This window comes from Protopterus annectens, chromosome 3.part1 (assembly GCF_019279795.1).
Source record: "Protopterus annectens isolate FY-2018-M chromosome 3.part1, PAN1.0, whole genome shotgun sequence".
NCBI lineage: Eukaryota > Metazoa > Chordata > Ceratodontiformes > Protopteridae > Protopterus > Protopterus annectens.
Genome location: NC_056732.1, coordinates 1,551,979,389 through 1,551,996,918, shown reverse-complemented (window position 1 = coordinate 1,551,996,918; position 17,530 = coordinate 1,551,979,389). Strand labels below are relative to the sequence as shown.

Here is a 17,530-nt window from a genome sequence, read left to right as displayed (position 1 = left end):
TATTGAATTAACTACTGACTATGAATTTAGTTAAATACAAGGCCAACACGACTAGGCCAACTGCTACCTAGAAACACGTGTATGGAAAAAACAAAGCCAACACAGGGCACCTATCTAAATATATATATATATATATATATATATATATATATATATATATATATATATATATATATATAGATATATATATATAGATATATATATATATATATATATATATATATATATATATATATATATAGATATAAACTATCCTAACAAGAATGAAAGTTAAGAAAAAGTTTTTAAAACTTGCGAATAGAAGAATCTTTCCAATAAAATTGGTCCGAGCAATCTGGAACACCGAGATCTGTGCCGTGGCAAACTAGATCTAGGGTAATTCTAGCAGTGCATCATGGGATAAGGGGCTTGGTCTCCAGCTACTGGTAAACCTTGAGCTTTGCTAACGGCCGTGTCAGTGCCGAGGATCGGCTCCAAACCCATCAGTGAAAACAAACAGCGAGATTAACAACTTCACATTATTAGATTCCGTACTTCTTCATACTTTTAAAAATATAATCACAAATACAAAACTACTTGTGCGGACCAAAATCGTTGAAATATATGCACTCTTTTCACAAACTATTGTTAATCAGAACACTTACCTTATCTTTAAAAAATGATTTGGCGATTTATATAAATATATTACTAATAAGCTTCATTCCAATGAGTGTTAACTACAGAGCCAGACTCATCAAGATGTGACTAGAAATATAATATACCTGGTACAAACCATAAGTATTGTAATAGCAATTGTCGGCAATGCCATGGCAATATTTTCCTCATTGTAGATATATATATATATATATATATATATATATATATTAGCCTTCTCTCTGTACTGTTGTTGCTCTTACCACTCATTATATAATAAGAATATCCCCATCATTAACTAAAAAACACAAAACCATTTTCATTAAGCCATAGTTAATAGAAAATATGCATGATATAAATCACACTATTCTCCCATTATATAACTTATAGATGGCATAACTATCCTATCCCCAGCAATAATACTCAGTTTATACGCCTATAGGCCACTTATAACTACAAGAATAGAAGGCTAGAATACATGCAAAAATCAATACAACCAGAATTGATTACCAACATACACCATAAGTTATATGGGTATGTGGCTACACCTTTCTTGTATAAGAACCATTATAGAACTTTCGGATGTTTTCAATAGTCACCAACAGGTACTGTGGTTGGGCCCCCCCTTGTGAAATGGCATTACAATAGCTGTTTTCCAGTGTAGCAGGTAGAAAGGTTTAGCTGTTTTCCAGTGTAGCAGGTAGAAAGGTTTAGATCACAGAGTTTAAGTAGGGGTTCAGAAAGGCCATATTTGACACTGCACTGGTAATCAGGCAACCTGGTATGTTGTCAGTCCCATGGATGAAGTATTTTTAGTTTCTGAAAGGGTTGAGAGAACTTGTTCCATAGTAACTAAAGCGGGTGGGTGGGTTTCTGGAACCTGTGAGATAGCTATAACTGTGTATGGAGTAAAATTTGCATGAAAATTGCTAGTCAAGATATCAGCTATTTCTTTTAGGTAAGAGAGTGTAGTATTATTATGGACTAGCTCTGAACACTGTTGGGTGTTAGGTCTAATCTTCCTGACATAGTTAAAAAAAGATCTGCAGCTATTTTTGGCTTTAATGACTATCTTAAGTTTATACTCAGCTTTGAGCTTGCTAATGGTTCCTTTAAGCACTCTGTTAGTTTGCTTATGTGTGCTACATGGGTAATCCACCACAGGGAGTTGTTTTATAAACTTCTCATTATACTTGTTACAGATAAGGACTGCCTTATCAATATAATTATTTAAATAGCAGTAGAAGTCAGAGGCATAGGTAGCAGATTTAGCAATAGGATCCTTCAGAACAAGATGGAGGATTACAGCAGAATGTATTTGTCATCAAGTAACTGAAGAAGGTTTGCTTTTGAGAAGTCCCTAGACATAGAGCTATGCTACTTACAGGGGAGGTACCACCATTTTAAAAGAAAAAAAAATCACTAAATTATGTTCTGATTTAACAAGCCATAATGATACATATGGGGCTTTATAAAAAGTAGCTGTACTTGGGAGGACTAGAGCCAGGATATTGGGGCCCCTAGTAGGATGGTTAACTATTTGTGAAAGACAGCTAGCATTTATGATGTTAAGGATGCACTGGATATGCTGACCACTGGTGGTGTAGGTCAGCCAGTTTCTTGATGGATAGTTGAAGTCCCGCACTAGGAAGGTCTTGGGTTTAATAGGAATTAGAAGTTATGTACTCACCATAACGTTCCATCTGAGTAGGTACTTCATTTGTCTGCAACCTGTGGGTCTCGGATCCGACCTCGGATCCGACCGGCAGCTTTCCAAGCTTCAAGATCCGAGCTCCTAGCTCCTCCCCTCTACCCATAATCCCCTGTCACCACCACACTACCTCAGATCGGTTTTGCTGTATCACCTGATAAACCTGTACAATAAAACAGGTTCAGTTATTCTCAAAGAATCAGATATGATTCTAGAAACTCGATATAGGTTAGGGGGATGGCAGGGGGGGATGGTTGCAGACAAATGAAGTACCTACTCAGATGGAACGTTATGGTGAGTACATAACTTCTAAATCTGAAGTAGCTACTTCATTTGTTCTGCAACCTATGGGACAGAATCCCCAGCTACCTAAACAAGAACCTGGGTAGCCTATGGAAGAATATTCCGAAGCACCGCGGAGCCAAAGGACGCCCTGCTTCTAGATATCATGTCCAGCTTATAATGAGAAATAAATGTATGAGAAGACCACCAGGTGGCTGCTGAACATATGTCGTCCAACGGCATCCTGGACCAGAAGACTGCAGAAGTTGCGATGGACCATGTGGAATGTGCACAAATTTTTAATGGAGTTGTTTTGCCCGATGCCTTGTAAGCCTGAGAAATACATTGACAAATCCAATTAGCCAGTGTCACTTTGGAGATAGGTTTCCCCATGGTTGGAGGAGCAAAGGACACGAACAGTTGATCAGCCTTACGAACGTCTTTGGTCCTGTGCAGGTAAAAACGCAACTGTCTATGTACATCTAGTGTATGCAACATGTTTCTCCCTTATTTTGAAAATTCTTGAAAAACACTGGCAGATTGATAGTCTGATTGATATTTGCCACAGATGCCACTTTTGGTAAAAAGGATGGGTTAGTCCTGAGAATCACTCTGTCATTGTGAAAAGTAAGGTAGGGAGGTTTCATACACAAAGCTTGGAGCTCTGAAACACTTTTAGCAGAAGTTATGGCTACCAAGAATGCTGTTTTCCAGGACAGAAATTTAAGAGGTACAGAAGCTGCAGGCTCAAAAGGAGGTTTTGTTAAGGCTTGCAGAGCAAAGGTTAAGTCCCAAGGGTGAGTCACGGATTTCACAGGTGGCTTGAGAAGAAAAATGCCACGCAAGAATGTCTTACACAATTTTGTAGACACTAAGGACCCTAACCCGTCTCCCACATGAAAATGGGATATTGCTGCCAACTGTACTTTCACCGTTGATGCACTGGCCCCTTGTTGAAATATCATGGACAAATAATCCAAGACTGTAGGAATCAGAACACTAAAAAGGTTGAGACCCTGGCTGTTAGCCCAGATAGAAATTCGTTTCCACTTGCTATTATAGATTTTCCTGGTGGACGGTTTATGAGCCACTACCAGAATAGTTTTCACTGGTGACGAAATGTCGGGCGTCCTTGCCATTAGTGGAACTGGATCAACCAAGCCACGAGCTTGAGGTTTACCAGGTTCGGTGTTGGGCACCCTGCTGGGTGCGAGATCAGGTCTGGAATGGGATCCAGGATTAAAGGGGAGGAGAGACTGTGAGACCGCAGGTATGGAAACCAGATTTGACGAGGCCAGAATGGGGCTATGAGGATAATTTTGCTCCCCAACCATGCGGCTTTCTGAATGAACTTCGCCATGAGCGGAAGCGGGGGATAAGCATAGAGTAGACCGGGAGGCCAAGCATGAATGAGAGCGTCTCTGGGGCTCTCCCCTTCTGGGGGAAGAATTGTGAAGAACTCGCTGCATTTTGTGTTTTGGGGAGTAGCAGAGATCGCAGAGAGGCCAACCCCACTTGTGGAAAATCTCCTTCGCAACTTTCGGATTGAGAGACCACTCGTAAGGACTGAGAATTACTCGACTCAATTTGTCCGCCAGGATGTTGGATCGTCCCGGACTGTGCATTGCTATCAGAAAGTGGTTGGTGGATATCGCCCATTCCCGAACTCTCATGGCTTCTCGAAAAAGAGGGTAGGATCTGGTTCCCCCTTGTTTGTTTATATACCAGACCACTGACATATTGTCTGTCTGTATTGCAATCGTTCCTAGAGGTAGAAGGTCTTGGAGAGCCTGCAACGCTAGAAGCACCGCCCTCATCTCCAGAACATTTATGTGCAAGGCGGTCTCCGACATGGTCCACGTACCTTGGATGGTTCTGCCCAAACAATGCCCACCCACCCTAGGTGAGAAGCATCCGTGGTTAACGTGGCCTGGGGAGGGGGAAGCACAAAAGGCCTCCCTTGCCTGAGTTCTGGGGAGTGAAGCCACCAAAGGAGGGATTCCCTACAAACCCTGCTCAGGGGGATGGGAGTATTCAATGGATGGTGTAACAGTGACCATTGAACTTGGAGTGTCCACTGTAATATACGCATCCTTAGGCGAGCATGGAGAGAGAGGCCGATAGCCGCTGCCATCGAGCCTAGTGCTCTCAGGACTAACTCCGCCAGCAGAGCTTTTGTGCAAAGAAGAGCCAAAACTTGAAGTGAGAGGCTGGACAGCCTGTCCGAAGTCAAGAAGGCCCGAGAAGATCGGGAGTCTAGTCTGGCTCCTATGAAATCTAATACTTGCACAGGATGAAGAAAAGACTTCGGTATGTTGACTGAAATGCCCAAACTGTCGGCAAGAGTCAGAACATAGTCCCTCGCGATAGAAAGTTGATGCCTGTTGGTTGCTGTGAGGAGCCAGTCGTCTAGGTATGGAAAGACCCTTATGCCCTGAAGCCTCAGGTGGGCCGCAACCACTGCCATGACTTTGGTGAACACCCTGGGGGCTGAGGTGAGTCTGAACGGAAGGACCCCGAACTGGTAATGACTGGCCCCTAGCCAGAGGCGGAGGAACCTCCTGGACCGTCTGTCCATTAGAATGTGGTAGTACGCGTCCTTGAGGTCTATCAAGCACATCCAGTCATTCTCCTGCATTAAGGGGAGAATAGATTGTAGAGTGACCATCCGGAACTTTTCTTTGGGGACAAACATGTTCAGAGCGGACAAGTCTAGAATGAGCCTGAGGTCCCCCGTCTTTTTTGGCACCAAAAAGAACCTTGAGTAGTAGCCCGATCCGGATTGGTCTGGGGGGACCCGCTGGATGGCTCTTTTTTCTAACAAATTTGAAATCTCTACGGTCGCCGCCTCTCTTTGATTGGGTGGGACATCGGGGAGGCGACCACCTGAGGGAGGACGAAATAGGAAGGGAATGTTGTAGCCTCTGGGTATAATTCAGAGCACCCATCGATCTTTCGTGAATGACTCCCACATTGACAGGTGCTTCGTTAAATGCCCCCCGACTGCCTCCAGAGCTGGACAGTCGGGTAAGCCATCAGGGCTGCTGCGCGGGTCTCTTGGAGAAAGGCTCCCTAGACCCGAAGTTACGCGGTCCCCCTCTGCCTCTGGGCCGGTGTCCACCCTGCCCCCCTCTGCCTCTGGAGGGCGTGGAGTCTGAAGCTGGATAGGATTGCTGAGACTTACGGAACCACAGCTTCTTTTGCCCCCTCTGATTCCTTGAGAAGGAACGTTGGGGGCTCGAGAAGTGGACTCTGATGGCAGACAGCGTCTTCCCGTCCTTCTCGCTTTGGACTAGTGCATCGCGGACGGTCTTGCCAAAAAGCGAAAAGCCGTCGAAGGGTGTGTTCACGAAGGACGCCTTGAAAGGTTCCGCGAAATTACAAAGGTGGAGCCAGGCGTGGCATCGCAAGACAACACCTGCCCCGTTGGCCCTTGCGGCTCCCTCCGTAGCATAAGACAGTAGCCACATGGACATATTTGAGATGGACTTAAGAGTGGCCATACGAGTCGAGAACACGGTCTTGTCCTCAACCGACATGGACTCTGGTGGAGCTGCAGCGTATTCCTTAATCAAATCCTGTTGCAGCCTGATGACATGTGCCATATAATTCAGCGCCCTCACAGAGAACATTGCTGAAGCAAAGGTCCGCTTCCCTATACGGTCCAGTGCCCGGGACTCCTTGTCCGGCGGGTGGACTGTGGAGCTCTCCTGGGAGAGTTCTCTCTTAGTGGCAGCAGCCACCAACATGGCATCAACTGGAGACCCTTTAGCCCAAGTCTGCCTATCTGAAGGGGGGCTAAGGATTTTATCCAGCCGGCGTGGGATAGGCTCCACCGTGTCGGGCTCCTTCCAAGCCCTGGTAGTCAGGAGGTCTACCAGGGGATCTGCCGGTGGGGACACCCAGGAGGTAATTGGGCCCACTTCAAATGACTCCAGGAATATGGACTCATCCGAGGAAGGTTTTTGGGCAGACCACCCCCCCCAATACGCAACATTTCCATGATGTCTCCGAAGGAGACATCCTCGGGGGGTGACCATGGGGAACCTTCCCTTTCCTCTAAGTCTGTATCTGTGGTGACGGACTCGGGGGAGTCCATGTGCCTCCTTTTACACGTCCGTTTACGAGGCACCTCTTCTGCGGGACTATCAGAAGAGGGCTCGTCAACGGCCTCTTGTTCCTCCGAGGGAAACAACTGGAGGGTCTGAGCAGGCTGTCCCGATGGAAGGATGATGGAAGGTAGACCCGTATGCAGTGAGGGAGCGGAAGGATCCAAAGCCCGGGTCGGGGACCTGGAAGACCTCGACAGTACCCTCTCCACTACCTCGAACGTTGAGGGAGAACTACTCTCTTCTGGCCCTGAGAGCAGCCTCCTCGGCTCCGAGATAGGGATCGGGGTCAGAGCCGAAGCCGTCAGATCTGAGAAGGAGGTGCTCTCCGACATAGGAGGCGCCAAAGAGGCACCCGCTCCCACAGATCCGACGCCCAGCCCACGGCCCCGAGAACTCAGATCCGAGATGCTTGAGGGTATGGTCGGCGTAGAGAAGGCTTGGGCCACCGGCGCCGACAAAACCCCGGCTCTGAAAGGGCCTGGATTCGAAGACTCCAAAACCCAGATCCGGGTTGAAGAAGGAGAAATTGGGGCAAATATTGAAGCTGCACTCACCCCTACGGGGGGGGGGGCAAGAGCACCCCATCTGCATTTGGGTCTGCAGAAACCAACGCATCATCCTCTCCATATCGGTGTCAGAGAGAGACCTAGTAGATCTAGAGGAGGTCGTAGAGGCGGGCCTGGAAGGCCACCTCGATGACCTCTACGGTGATCGGAGCTCCTCCTTCGGCTCCGGTGAGAAGCAAGGGGATTGGAGCCGAGAATGAGAAGATCCGGACACCCTCGGAGGTGATTTAGCAGTCGTCCATGGCAGAGCCAAGGGGTGAGGCTCGGCTCGCCTCTTATGTCGGTGTTTCTCCCTGTGCTTTTCCCTAGAAGGAGAAGACTGAACTTCCCTCATACTCAAGGCAACAGTGGGGGGTTGAGTCCCAGCCTGAGTCGAGGGAGTCAAGGGTGCCGAAGCTACCTGGGCAGCCTGCACCTTAGAGGGAGAGGAGGAAGAGGCCTCCTCCGGGGGAAGCAATCCCACCAGAATAAGCCTGTTCCTCCAGTCCCTCACAGCCCGGGGGTTGAAGGCTGTGCAAACCTGGCAGTCTGAAGACAAATGGGCAACCCCCAGGCATATAATGCACTGAGTGTGGCCATCAGCTGGGGAAAGCTTATGGCCACACCCAGTGCACTTAAAAAAAAAAAGCCTTATGGCCTTCGGCCATTTTACTAACACACGCACTCACACGCCCAAACACCTAGGGGAGGGTTAACTAAACACCAAAGCGCCAATCCCAAAAATAAAAAAGGGCAGAGAAACACTCTCTCAACACATACACTTTTTAATTAGTCGAAATTTAGAAAAAATCACTTCCCTGCTACTAAAGCTCAGGAGCTCTTCTCAAGCTGCTTGTGATCAAGCCACGGCAAAAACGATCTGGGGTAGTGTGGTGGTGACAGGGGATTATGGGTAGAGGGGAGGAGCTAGGAGCTCAGATCTTGAAGCTTGGAAAGCTGCTGGTCGGATCCGAGGTCGGATCTGAGACCCACAGGTTGCAGAACAAATGAAGTAGCTACTTCAGATTTTCAGTTAATGTGTTAAGATAGCTATCATGCTCTAAAATGGACATAGAGGGTGTTCTGCAGCTAGCGATGAAATGGTAATTATTCTTGTTTAGAGTGAGCTGGACTTCTAGGATTTCACATTTGATGTCTCAAGGAATCTGTCATAAGGTGATGGTATCCTTGATAAATACTAATACTACCCCAACAACTGCCGGTGGGTCTGAAGATGTGATATGTATTATAGCCAGGAATACAGGGAGTGCTTTCACTGCTCTGAAACCATGTCTCTGTAGCTATATACATATGCCAGTGTGTTCAAGTTACAGTAAAGCCCCAAGTTCAGGCATTTTTGTTAACACTCCTGGCAGTTAGTGGAGCCACTTTAATGTGTTCCAGATTAGAATTTACTAGGTTGGAATGAACATCAAATGGACTCATCCTAAAAAGGCACTATGGGGAGAGCACAAGTTTTCACCAACATGGGCAAGGTATGGTAAGAGAGGTGAAGGCCATCCCTGGCAAGAACATTTAAGGTCATTAACCCCCACGAGGACCACTATCAGGTCATAATCATATTTGTCATGATGGAGGGATCTAAGAGTCCTTGTTACATCCTGGATCCTGGCTACAGAAAGACAGCTGTCACCGTATTCTTATCCAGCCCGGCCAGTATGGTGTCTGTATGCCTTACAATAGAATCACATATTACTAAAAGATTACTATGATTTGATGCTGTCTCACTGGGCCATAATTTCTTGGAGTCTAACCCCTTGTGACTCTTAGAGGTATGCATGTTGGGAGAGGGTGTGAATAGTGGATGTGTGTGTGTGTGTGTGTGTGTGTGTGTGTGTGTGTGTGTGTGTGTGTGTGTATATATATATATATATATATATATATATATATACATATACACACGCATGTGTTGGTGTGTATACTAATGTATGAGGTTTCTTAGTCTTTAGTCTAGGAGGTTTAGATAGTGTTCCCTTAGCAGCCTCAGCATGTCGGTTTAGTGGAAATGTTCTGTGCTGTATGTGTATATGTGCTGCGCTTATTATACACCTCTCCCATACGGAATCATTGTGAGGTAACAATAAAGAGTTTTCTGGAAGTATAAGGTAGTTACTACACTGCCTCAAAATCCCTAATGCTATCAGGCTGGCTACAGAAGTGGAAAGAGCTGACTGAGATTCCATACTGTCCAGTACAGCTGAAGGGATACAGACTGACTGGGCTAGAAAAAAGTGATAAACTAGAACACGGCTAATGGATAAAAGAATGAGCTGTGACTACTGTAGTAGTTCCAATGTGCAAAAAGGAATTGTGAAAGTGACAGACTATATAAGGTCAATAAGGAAATCAGTGACCGTGGCAAATTTAACTAAATAGCTTCATCGAAGGGTTAATGTGGTTTCTACACAGTCAGTAAAAACAATGAACAATGGGTCGTCTTACTCATTGGATCCAAATGCAGTAACTTTAATAGCTACAGATATAATCTAAATGAGTAGTTTCAAGTGCAGCAACATTACAGCAGTCAGTGAAGTAATAAGGTACGCCACCAGTACAATCTTGCAGTCTGTAATGTGGAACTGTATAGTAGTAGCTTTAAATAACGTAACACTACAGTAATTTGAAACAAGAAGAACTTCAACACCAATGATCAAAGCTGCAGTCAGTTACTGAGATAAGTACATTTATTTTATATACGTAGTATGAGCAAAAGACAACACTGCAGTTTTATCTTAAATAATGCCAGTAGTAACAGTACTAAAACAGCAAGGCAAAATTGTGTAGTATTACTTAAATTTAATACCACTACAGTCAGCAAATCAAAGGTGAACAGCAGTACAATACCAACAAGGATCAAAAGAGCAATGCTATTTAAATCCAACAACACAACTGCAGAACAAAAATGCTAATTTCAGCAGTGTTTTCTTGTTAATATGAGACAATGATTTCCCTGTATGAAAAACATAAGCTAGTATAAAAACTAGTCATAGTAATATAACAAGGTTGTGAAAAAGAAGGCAATAAAATTCATATCATATAGAACAAAGGTAAGAGGTTCCTTTACCTGTTGTAGACTAGGCTCTCTTCTTTGATACCTAATAAGATGAAGATTGGCAACCACAGCAGTAAGACAAACTGAGCAAGCCTCCTGGAATTTAAAGCATCTAATGCTCTGCCCATGAAGAAGTTGGCCAATCAAAATGCAGCCAACAGCCCCATAGAAATTAGCCAATCAAAATCAAGCACTCCATTCCTTCACTTGAGTGCAAGCTCATGTAGCTATCATGTCAAAGTCTCTGCTCTCATCAAAGGATGGAATACAACAGACCTGGTCCTGGGAAGCCAGTGAAGTCTTTGTATTGTGATGAATTTGCAGGAACCCAGGTGGAAAAGGGGTTTATAGTCTTCTCCTCCTTCTCTGTAGTATTCTTGTCATCTGAGTAGCCCTGTAGTGAAGAGCACTGAATTGAGCAAAGTTCCTGGTATTTAAAGCCTGTAAGGCTCTGCCCCTGCAGGAGCTGGCCAATCAAAAATGTAGCCAAAAATAGGGCAATCAAAATCAAACACTCCAGACCCGTAGCTGTTATGTGGAAACCTCTGCTCTCACCAAAGGCTGGAACACTGCAGACCCAGTCTTAGGAAACCAACGAAGTCCTTGCAGTGTGATGAATTCAGTGGAACCCAAAGAGAAAAGGGGCTGTGGATTCTTCTCCTACTTCTCTGTAGTCTTGCCTTCAGAGTAGCTTAGCACTATTTTGGAGGAATAATCATATTTTCAAGCTTGATTTAACCCTGCAAAGGATGTCCCTATTTTGAAGATGCAATCTATTTTCAGGTTTGTTTTACTTCTTCACTCAATTTTCTGAATCCCCCCCCCCCCATCATCACCATATTTGGTTTTTGAAGCTGTCTAGTACACAGAAAAATCATAGTACATGAAAAACATACTGCTGGCACCATTAATTTAAAGAAAGAGGACACACATTCCAAATATCTCTTTTTCTGAACAAAAATAAATGACCTCGTGTGGTAGAATTTTGCAATATGGTTCATTAAAGACACAGATTTTGCATTGCTTCTTTCATAATGTGTATACAGTGTTCCACCGTTTTGTCATTTTTTTGTCTTTTAAAAATCTTTCTGAGTTGTATCCCACATTTCTAATGGAAACAGAAAGAGTTGTATGTTATTTGGCTTCAGATTTCATGATAATTAGATGTCCAGATTTTTTTTGTCTGTTTTGCTGGATGTTCCTATGTTTCAAGAACATTTGTTCCCATTTTCAATGTATTCAGGTTATGTTAGTACCAGATTTTCTATGTTACATACTACGTCAGCAGCACCTGTTTTTTTCTTTATTCTTTGTGACCCCTTATTCAACAAATGCATGCCACGTTATACCACAAAAGTAAAACAAACACAGAATCGTTACTGTTTTTTCTGGTTTCAGCTGGGAAGCACTCATTTCAGGTTATGTACTGAAAACCGTGGTCACAAATCATAACATGTCTCATTTTGGATATATCGTGATTGTGGAATGTGGTGAGAAAGAAGGTTATTACATTGAAAAGGTACAAGAACTGCGCAGTAAAAATAACACAATAATTGCTGTTGTCTCCTCCATATATACAGAACAGTGGGAAAACATATTTGAAGATATTCCACAGGTAAGATTTTTTTCTATAGTTTGAATTGCATAAAGCAATAACTGTAATAAAGTATACTGAGATGATAAAAAAAAATAAGAAACAGGAAGTAGGCATGACATCTGTTTATTTATTGTGTAACACATTATTATATCTGTATATTGATATGTTTAAGTCTGAAAAACAGGCCTACAGAATCTCACATATTCAGCTTCTCAAATCTCTCAGATTACATGGGAAAACACAACCAAATTCTCAGCCACAGACTTTGAACATAAACAAATGGCAAATCAGATTAGTGTCATGGGAATGAACTGTATCAATGAAATCCTCTTACAAGTTCTGGGAGGATATTAAGAAGCCTAGCATTATAGTCCCTTGGGCGTTTCTAGCCCTTATATTTGGCATAAATAATCCAGAGATGGATACGCTGGGGAATCTACATGCTGTCCCTATCAATGAGGACTGGGGTGCTAAACCAGGAGTTTATCTACAGTTACTCATCCAGTCATCCAATTTACATTTCTGTTGAATAAGAGAAGTATTTTGCTTTATGTGGAGTCAGGTGATATTTAAAAATATATATCCCTGATTTTGACCTTTTGTTCCTCCATCATTATGCTTGGCTTTGCCCAGAATTCTTAAGCAATGAATTTGAGGGGGTATTTTACTATAATATTTCACATTGTTTTCATACAATTAATAACATCCATACTCACATCTTATAGGAGGAAAATACTGATATAAATGGTATCACCATCTTTACCTAATACAGAAGCACCTAACCCACAAAAAAATTACACTGAGACAAAGACCTATAAGTAGCAAACGCAGTACCCCAAAAATAAAAAAAAATAAAAAAAAAAAATATGTCTACTTAAAATATGACTCAGGGCATTATTGTCTAAACTCTGCCTCTCATGTATAGAGAACATGAGGCTTGCATCATTGCAGGTTATCACACTGATGCCGGCACATCTACCCTGACTTAGTTATGCCTGTTACCAAGGTCAACACCTCTGCCATGTTATACCAGGCATCACCTTTCCAGAATAGTCTATCACAGGGGCCTTGTATATGCTCTCTGAATTGGCTGTGAAAGATAGTGAATGGTCTTATGGTCTTATTCACCTTCAGACACCTTACAGGTGCTCTCTACCAGGCACTAAAGAAAGATGCCACAATCACATGACTATCCTCAGAAAATGATGGCCTTTCACAGTGAATAAAATGGTAGTCCGTGAATTTGCTTACAATGTTGTATCTTTCGGCTTTTCCCGGTTAGGGGTCGCCACAGCGGAACTCCGGTCCACTAATAATTGGCAGTAGATTTTTCTGTACCGAGTTGCCAGCCCTGACGCACAACCTTTAATGAAGGTACGCCCATTCATGCATGTCTCCACACAGAAGACGCTTTAGCTGAGAATCGAACAGGACAACGTCTTACTGTGAGGCGACAACGCTACCGCAGCACCACCACCTGATTTTTAAATCTTGGATAGCATATCATGTAACTGCAAAGTAGCACAACTTGCATAGTTGCCCAAGTTTCATACACGAGGTCACAGCCATGACCTGCCAAGCCACAAGGACAGGCAAGAAGCTATGCTTCATGTCACAGATGAAAGGCAGCAAAACAAATCATCTCATAGACAGATATGCAGCCAGACCTAATTTGCCTACGCATAGTGAACAAGTTTATAAATTTGTGTTATTTTAGGACATGCCACTATACTGTATACTAAATCACACAGATGCTAGATGCCTGGATAGCAGTATCAGGAATAATAGCAGCACTTTCTGGACCCATAGGCAGCTCTAATGATATATATAGTACCCTGTAAATGTCTAATAAGCAGTTTATGTCTGCTTTCCTAGGGATGTACACCATTAAACAGGACTTTGCCTTACATACCCCTAGTAATGTCAGAATGTATGCTTGTATGCATTAACTTATTAACATCTAGCCTGAGTGGAATTTTACATCTTCTGACACTTGCAGAATTCTTGGTTGGACAGCTTTCACCTGAGCTAAGTTCCAGTTTAGAAACCAACATGTAACGGATGGATTTATTTTGAAAACCGTTAAAGTTACAAAGAAAGTTAAAATCTGAAAGGTCTTCAGCACACACTTCTCTTCCCAATGGTGATAATAATATATCAGCTAGACATAACAGTGATTTTATACTTAAACAACTTATTAGATAAAAGATGCATTTTATTATCATAATTATACAGACAACTATTAATCTCACTGCCCATAGCAGATAGACCCCAAAAATCAGTGTGTCTTTTGCTCATGCAAAAGTAACCTTCAGGTTGTGGCAAATCAGTCATATAGATGTCATTTCATTTTTGGGATAGTTACATAATTATGACATATAAACATATCTGCATATTTAGACAGATAAATATAAATATTTGCAAAGCAGTACTAGTTTGACATGACATATATGTACAAAGTTGTATCAGCACTGTGTATGCTTTATTTTGATATTGGAGAGGACCTTATAAGTTCCTTCTGGTTCAAAGTATTAATATAATTATTAAAATATGGCATGTATTGGTAATATTTCTAGAAATTAACTCAAAGTCTCTCTCTTGTACTGAGTACCCCATTTGTCTGAGGTGCCATTCCTGAACTTTATGGTAACTGGACTTGTCTAATACTGTTTTGCAATGTGTCCAGGTAGACCATGCCTGTGATATTTACATATATATCTCCAGAATGGTACTAGTTAGACAGCAGGTATCAGTGACAAGTTTTGCAGCATTTTGTTAGCTTTTACTTGATACCATGAAGTACAAGATATACTTTATCTATGGCACAGTCATAGTTTTGTATAAAAAAAATCATACTTTCTGTCTTGCCAACCATGACATTTGAGTCAGCAGACATTCCTAATCCATGTTCTAGCATGTGAAATGTCCCACCATGCTGCTATATAGACACTGCTTGAGATGTCTACATAAAATATGCAAATATGTGTGAATATCACATTTACTGGTAAACAAGAATAAATATCTGCAAAGTGGTAGTATGTAGATGGGTCTATATTAGTTTGCTGAAATTTATTTTCAGTGAACACATATTCGTTGACCCCTATTCAGCAAAAATCACTTCTGCAATTCACTGAGTAATCCAAAGGCAAAGACATACTTGCCCAGCAGCACAATGGACACACATCTAGCTAAATCGAACCCACCCAAGTGGGGGGCTTCACCCCCACACCCACCCTAACTATATACAAACTTAGAGATCGCACTACAGCGGAGAAAACGGCAAAGTTGTGTAGTTGGCCAACTACATCTTTGCCTTGGAATATTCAGTGAATCGCAGAAGTGATTTTCACTGAATAGGTGTCGATGAATACGTGTTCGCTGAAAATAAACTTTGGTGAACAAATATAGACCCATGTAGACAAGAGGTAGCAGTGAAAAGTTCTCTGATATTATGTATGCTTTCATTTTATATCATGAAACAGCACTTAATAACTACAAATACAAGTATCAATATCACATATACTCTTAAAACTAAATGAAAAGAAATCATAATGTCTCACTTACTGACCATCTAACATTTTTGTTCTCAAGGCATTGTGTACTTTTGTGCTGACTGCAGCTATGAAATACTGCTCCACAATGCTTCCAAGAGGGCACAGCCTAAGATCTTAACAAAAATACGACAGTTATGCATACTCATATGCACACATACTTACAAAGTAATGGTACTTGGATACCAGCTATTGATGCAGAATTTTCCAGCATTATGTACCCTTTCATTTGATGCCAGGAATTAGATCATAAACTCCTTGCGGTTCAAGTTATTAACAGAAACATTTTCGTACTCTACACTTAACATTTTGGGTGGCATAGTGATGCAACAGTTATCATTGTCACCACACAATAAGAGGTTCTCTGGTTCGATTCTCAGCTGAGGTGCCTTATGCGTGGAGTCTGCATGTCCTCCCCCATTCAGATGGGTTCCCTCCGGGTGCTTCGGTTTTCTCCTACATTCCAAACACATGCGTCTGGAGCATTTCTCCCCGGGGATCCTCTGGAAATGGGCTCTGTCACAGTCAGACTTTCCAGTAAACAAATGTTAAATAAAAGTACACTTTGAATGTAGAAGGATGAAAGTATCTTATTTACTGACTACCCAAACTGAGTGAGGAGCCATTGCTGGTATGTGTGCTGACTGGGCCTATGAAATGCTGGTCTACAATGTTTCTAAGTGGATACTGCCTAACACATTTTTATAAATATGATAATTATGTATATTTTCTTGCTAAAGAAGAATCAACATGTGGAAAATGGTAACACTTAAACACCAGTTATCAATGACATGTATGTGAGAATTATGTACGCTTTCATTTGATACTATGTTGTGTCATATAAATGCTTCTCTATTTAAGTTACAAAAGTAATATCAATATGACTCACTTTCATATATTTACATGAATGAATATAAATCAAGTATCTATCGTATTAAGCACCCTGTTTAGGTCCAAAGCCTACAGTAATATATCTGACCTCATTCATGTCTGATGAGCACAGTGAAACTCATTATAACTCACACACACACAGAGATGTATCCAACAGTTACAGCCATTTTACTAAGTGTTTATTTCAGATGTCTCACTGTGATTGAATGAATGAGTAAATATATATACCTCGTCATAGCCAAACCTTTTATTATTTATTTATTTATTTATTCCAGTTTGATTACCGGGGAGGTCCACTGGGCTTAAGAGCCCATTTTCAGTGGAGGCCCGGGGAGAAAAGCTCCACATAGCAAAGTTAATTACATGAAAATATCAAAGAGTTAGAGTACGAATAAGACGTTATGTACCTACCATAACGTTCCATGTTAGTTGTCTTCTTCTTGCCTTCTTTCTTGCTGGATGGGTTCGGAGCCAATCCTCGGCTCCGACTCGGCCTTCTACTAAAGCTCGAGAGCTATTTACCGGCTCGAGGCTTCCCCATATCCCACAATGCTAGGCGACGGATACCCAGATCTCGTTTGGCAGAGCTAACACCACACCTGTCCCCACTACAGGGTTTACCTACAGTGCTAAAAACAGAGGAGGACGTACCTTAGAAAAGAGTCAACCAGAGAAAGAAGGCCTCCAAGGGGATTCTTCTTGGTCTGTCCAGGCTAGGTGGATGGAGGGTGGGACGCAAGAAAGAAGGTGAGAAGAAGACAACTAACATGGAACGTTATGGTAGATACATAACTTCTTAATGTTAAGTTGTCTATCTCGCCTTCATTCTTGCTGGATGGGACAGCGTCTCTAGCACCTTAGCCCTGGGTGGCTCATCGGAACAGACTCTTGAGCACAGTGGAACCAAAGTCAGCTCGACTCCTGGAGGCCATATCAAAATTGTAATGTGAAATGAAAGTATGAGGAGTGGCCCATGTGGCTGCAGCACAAATAGATTCCATTGGAAGTCTTGCCTGAAAAGCTACCGACGTAGCTAATGCTCTGGTGGAATGAGCTTTTGGTTTTGTAGGGAGTTTTTTATGTCTCAGTTGGTAAATCAATGTAATAATAGAGGCCAACCACCTGGATAAGGTTA

At 42.5% G+C, this 17,530-nt stretch overlaps 1 protein-coding gene across 2 annotated transcripts in view; it reads left to right on the top strand.

The window, feature by feature from the left end:
- LOC122798561 overlaps nt 1-17,530 on the top strand; it is a 1,002,482-nt gene that overhangs the window by 503,545 nt on the left and 481,407 nt on the right. For both annotated transcript variants that reach the window (XM_044067615.1, XM_044067614.1), the window contains exon 3: nt 11,755-11,971. In XM_044067615.1, coding sequence (XP_043923550.1) covers nt 11,755-11,971 — 217 coding nt within the window. The remainder of the gene's footprint in view (nt 1-11,754; nt 11,972-17,530) is intronic.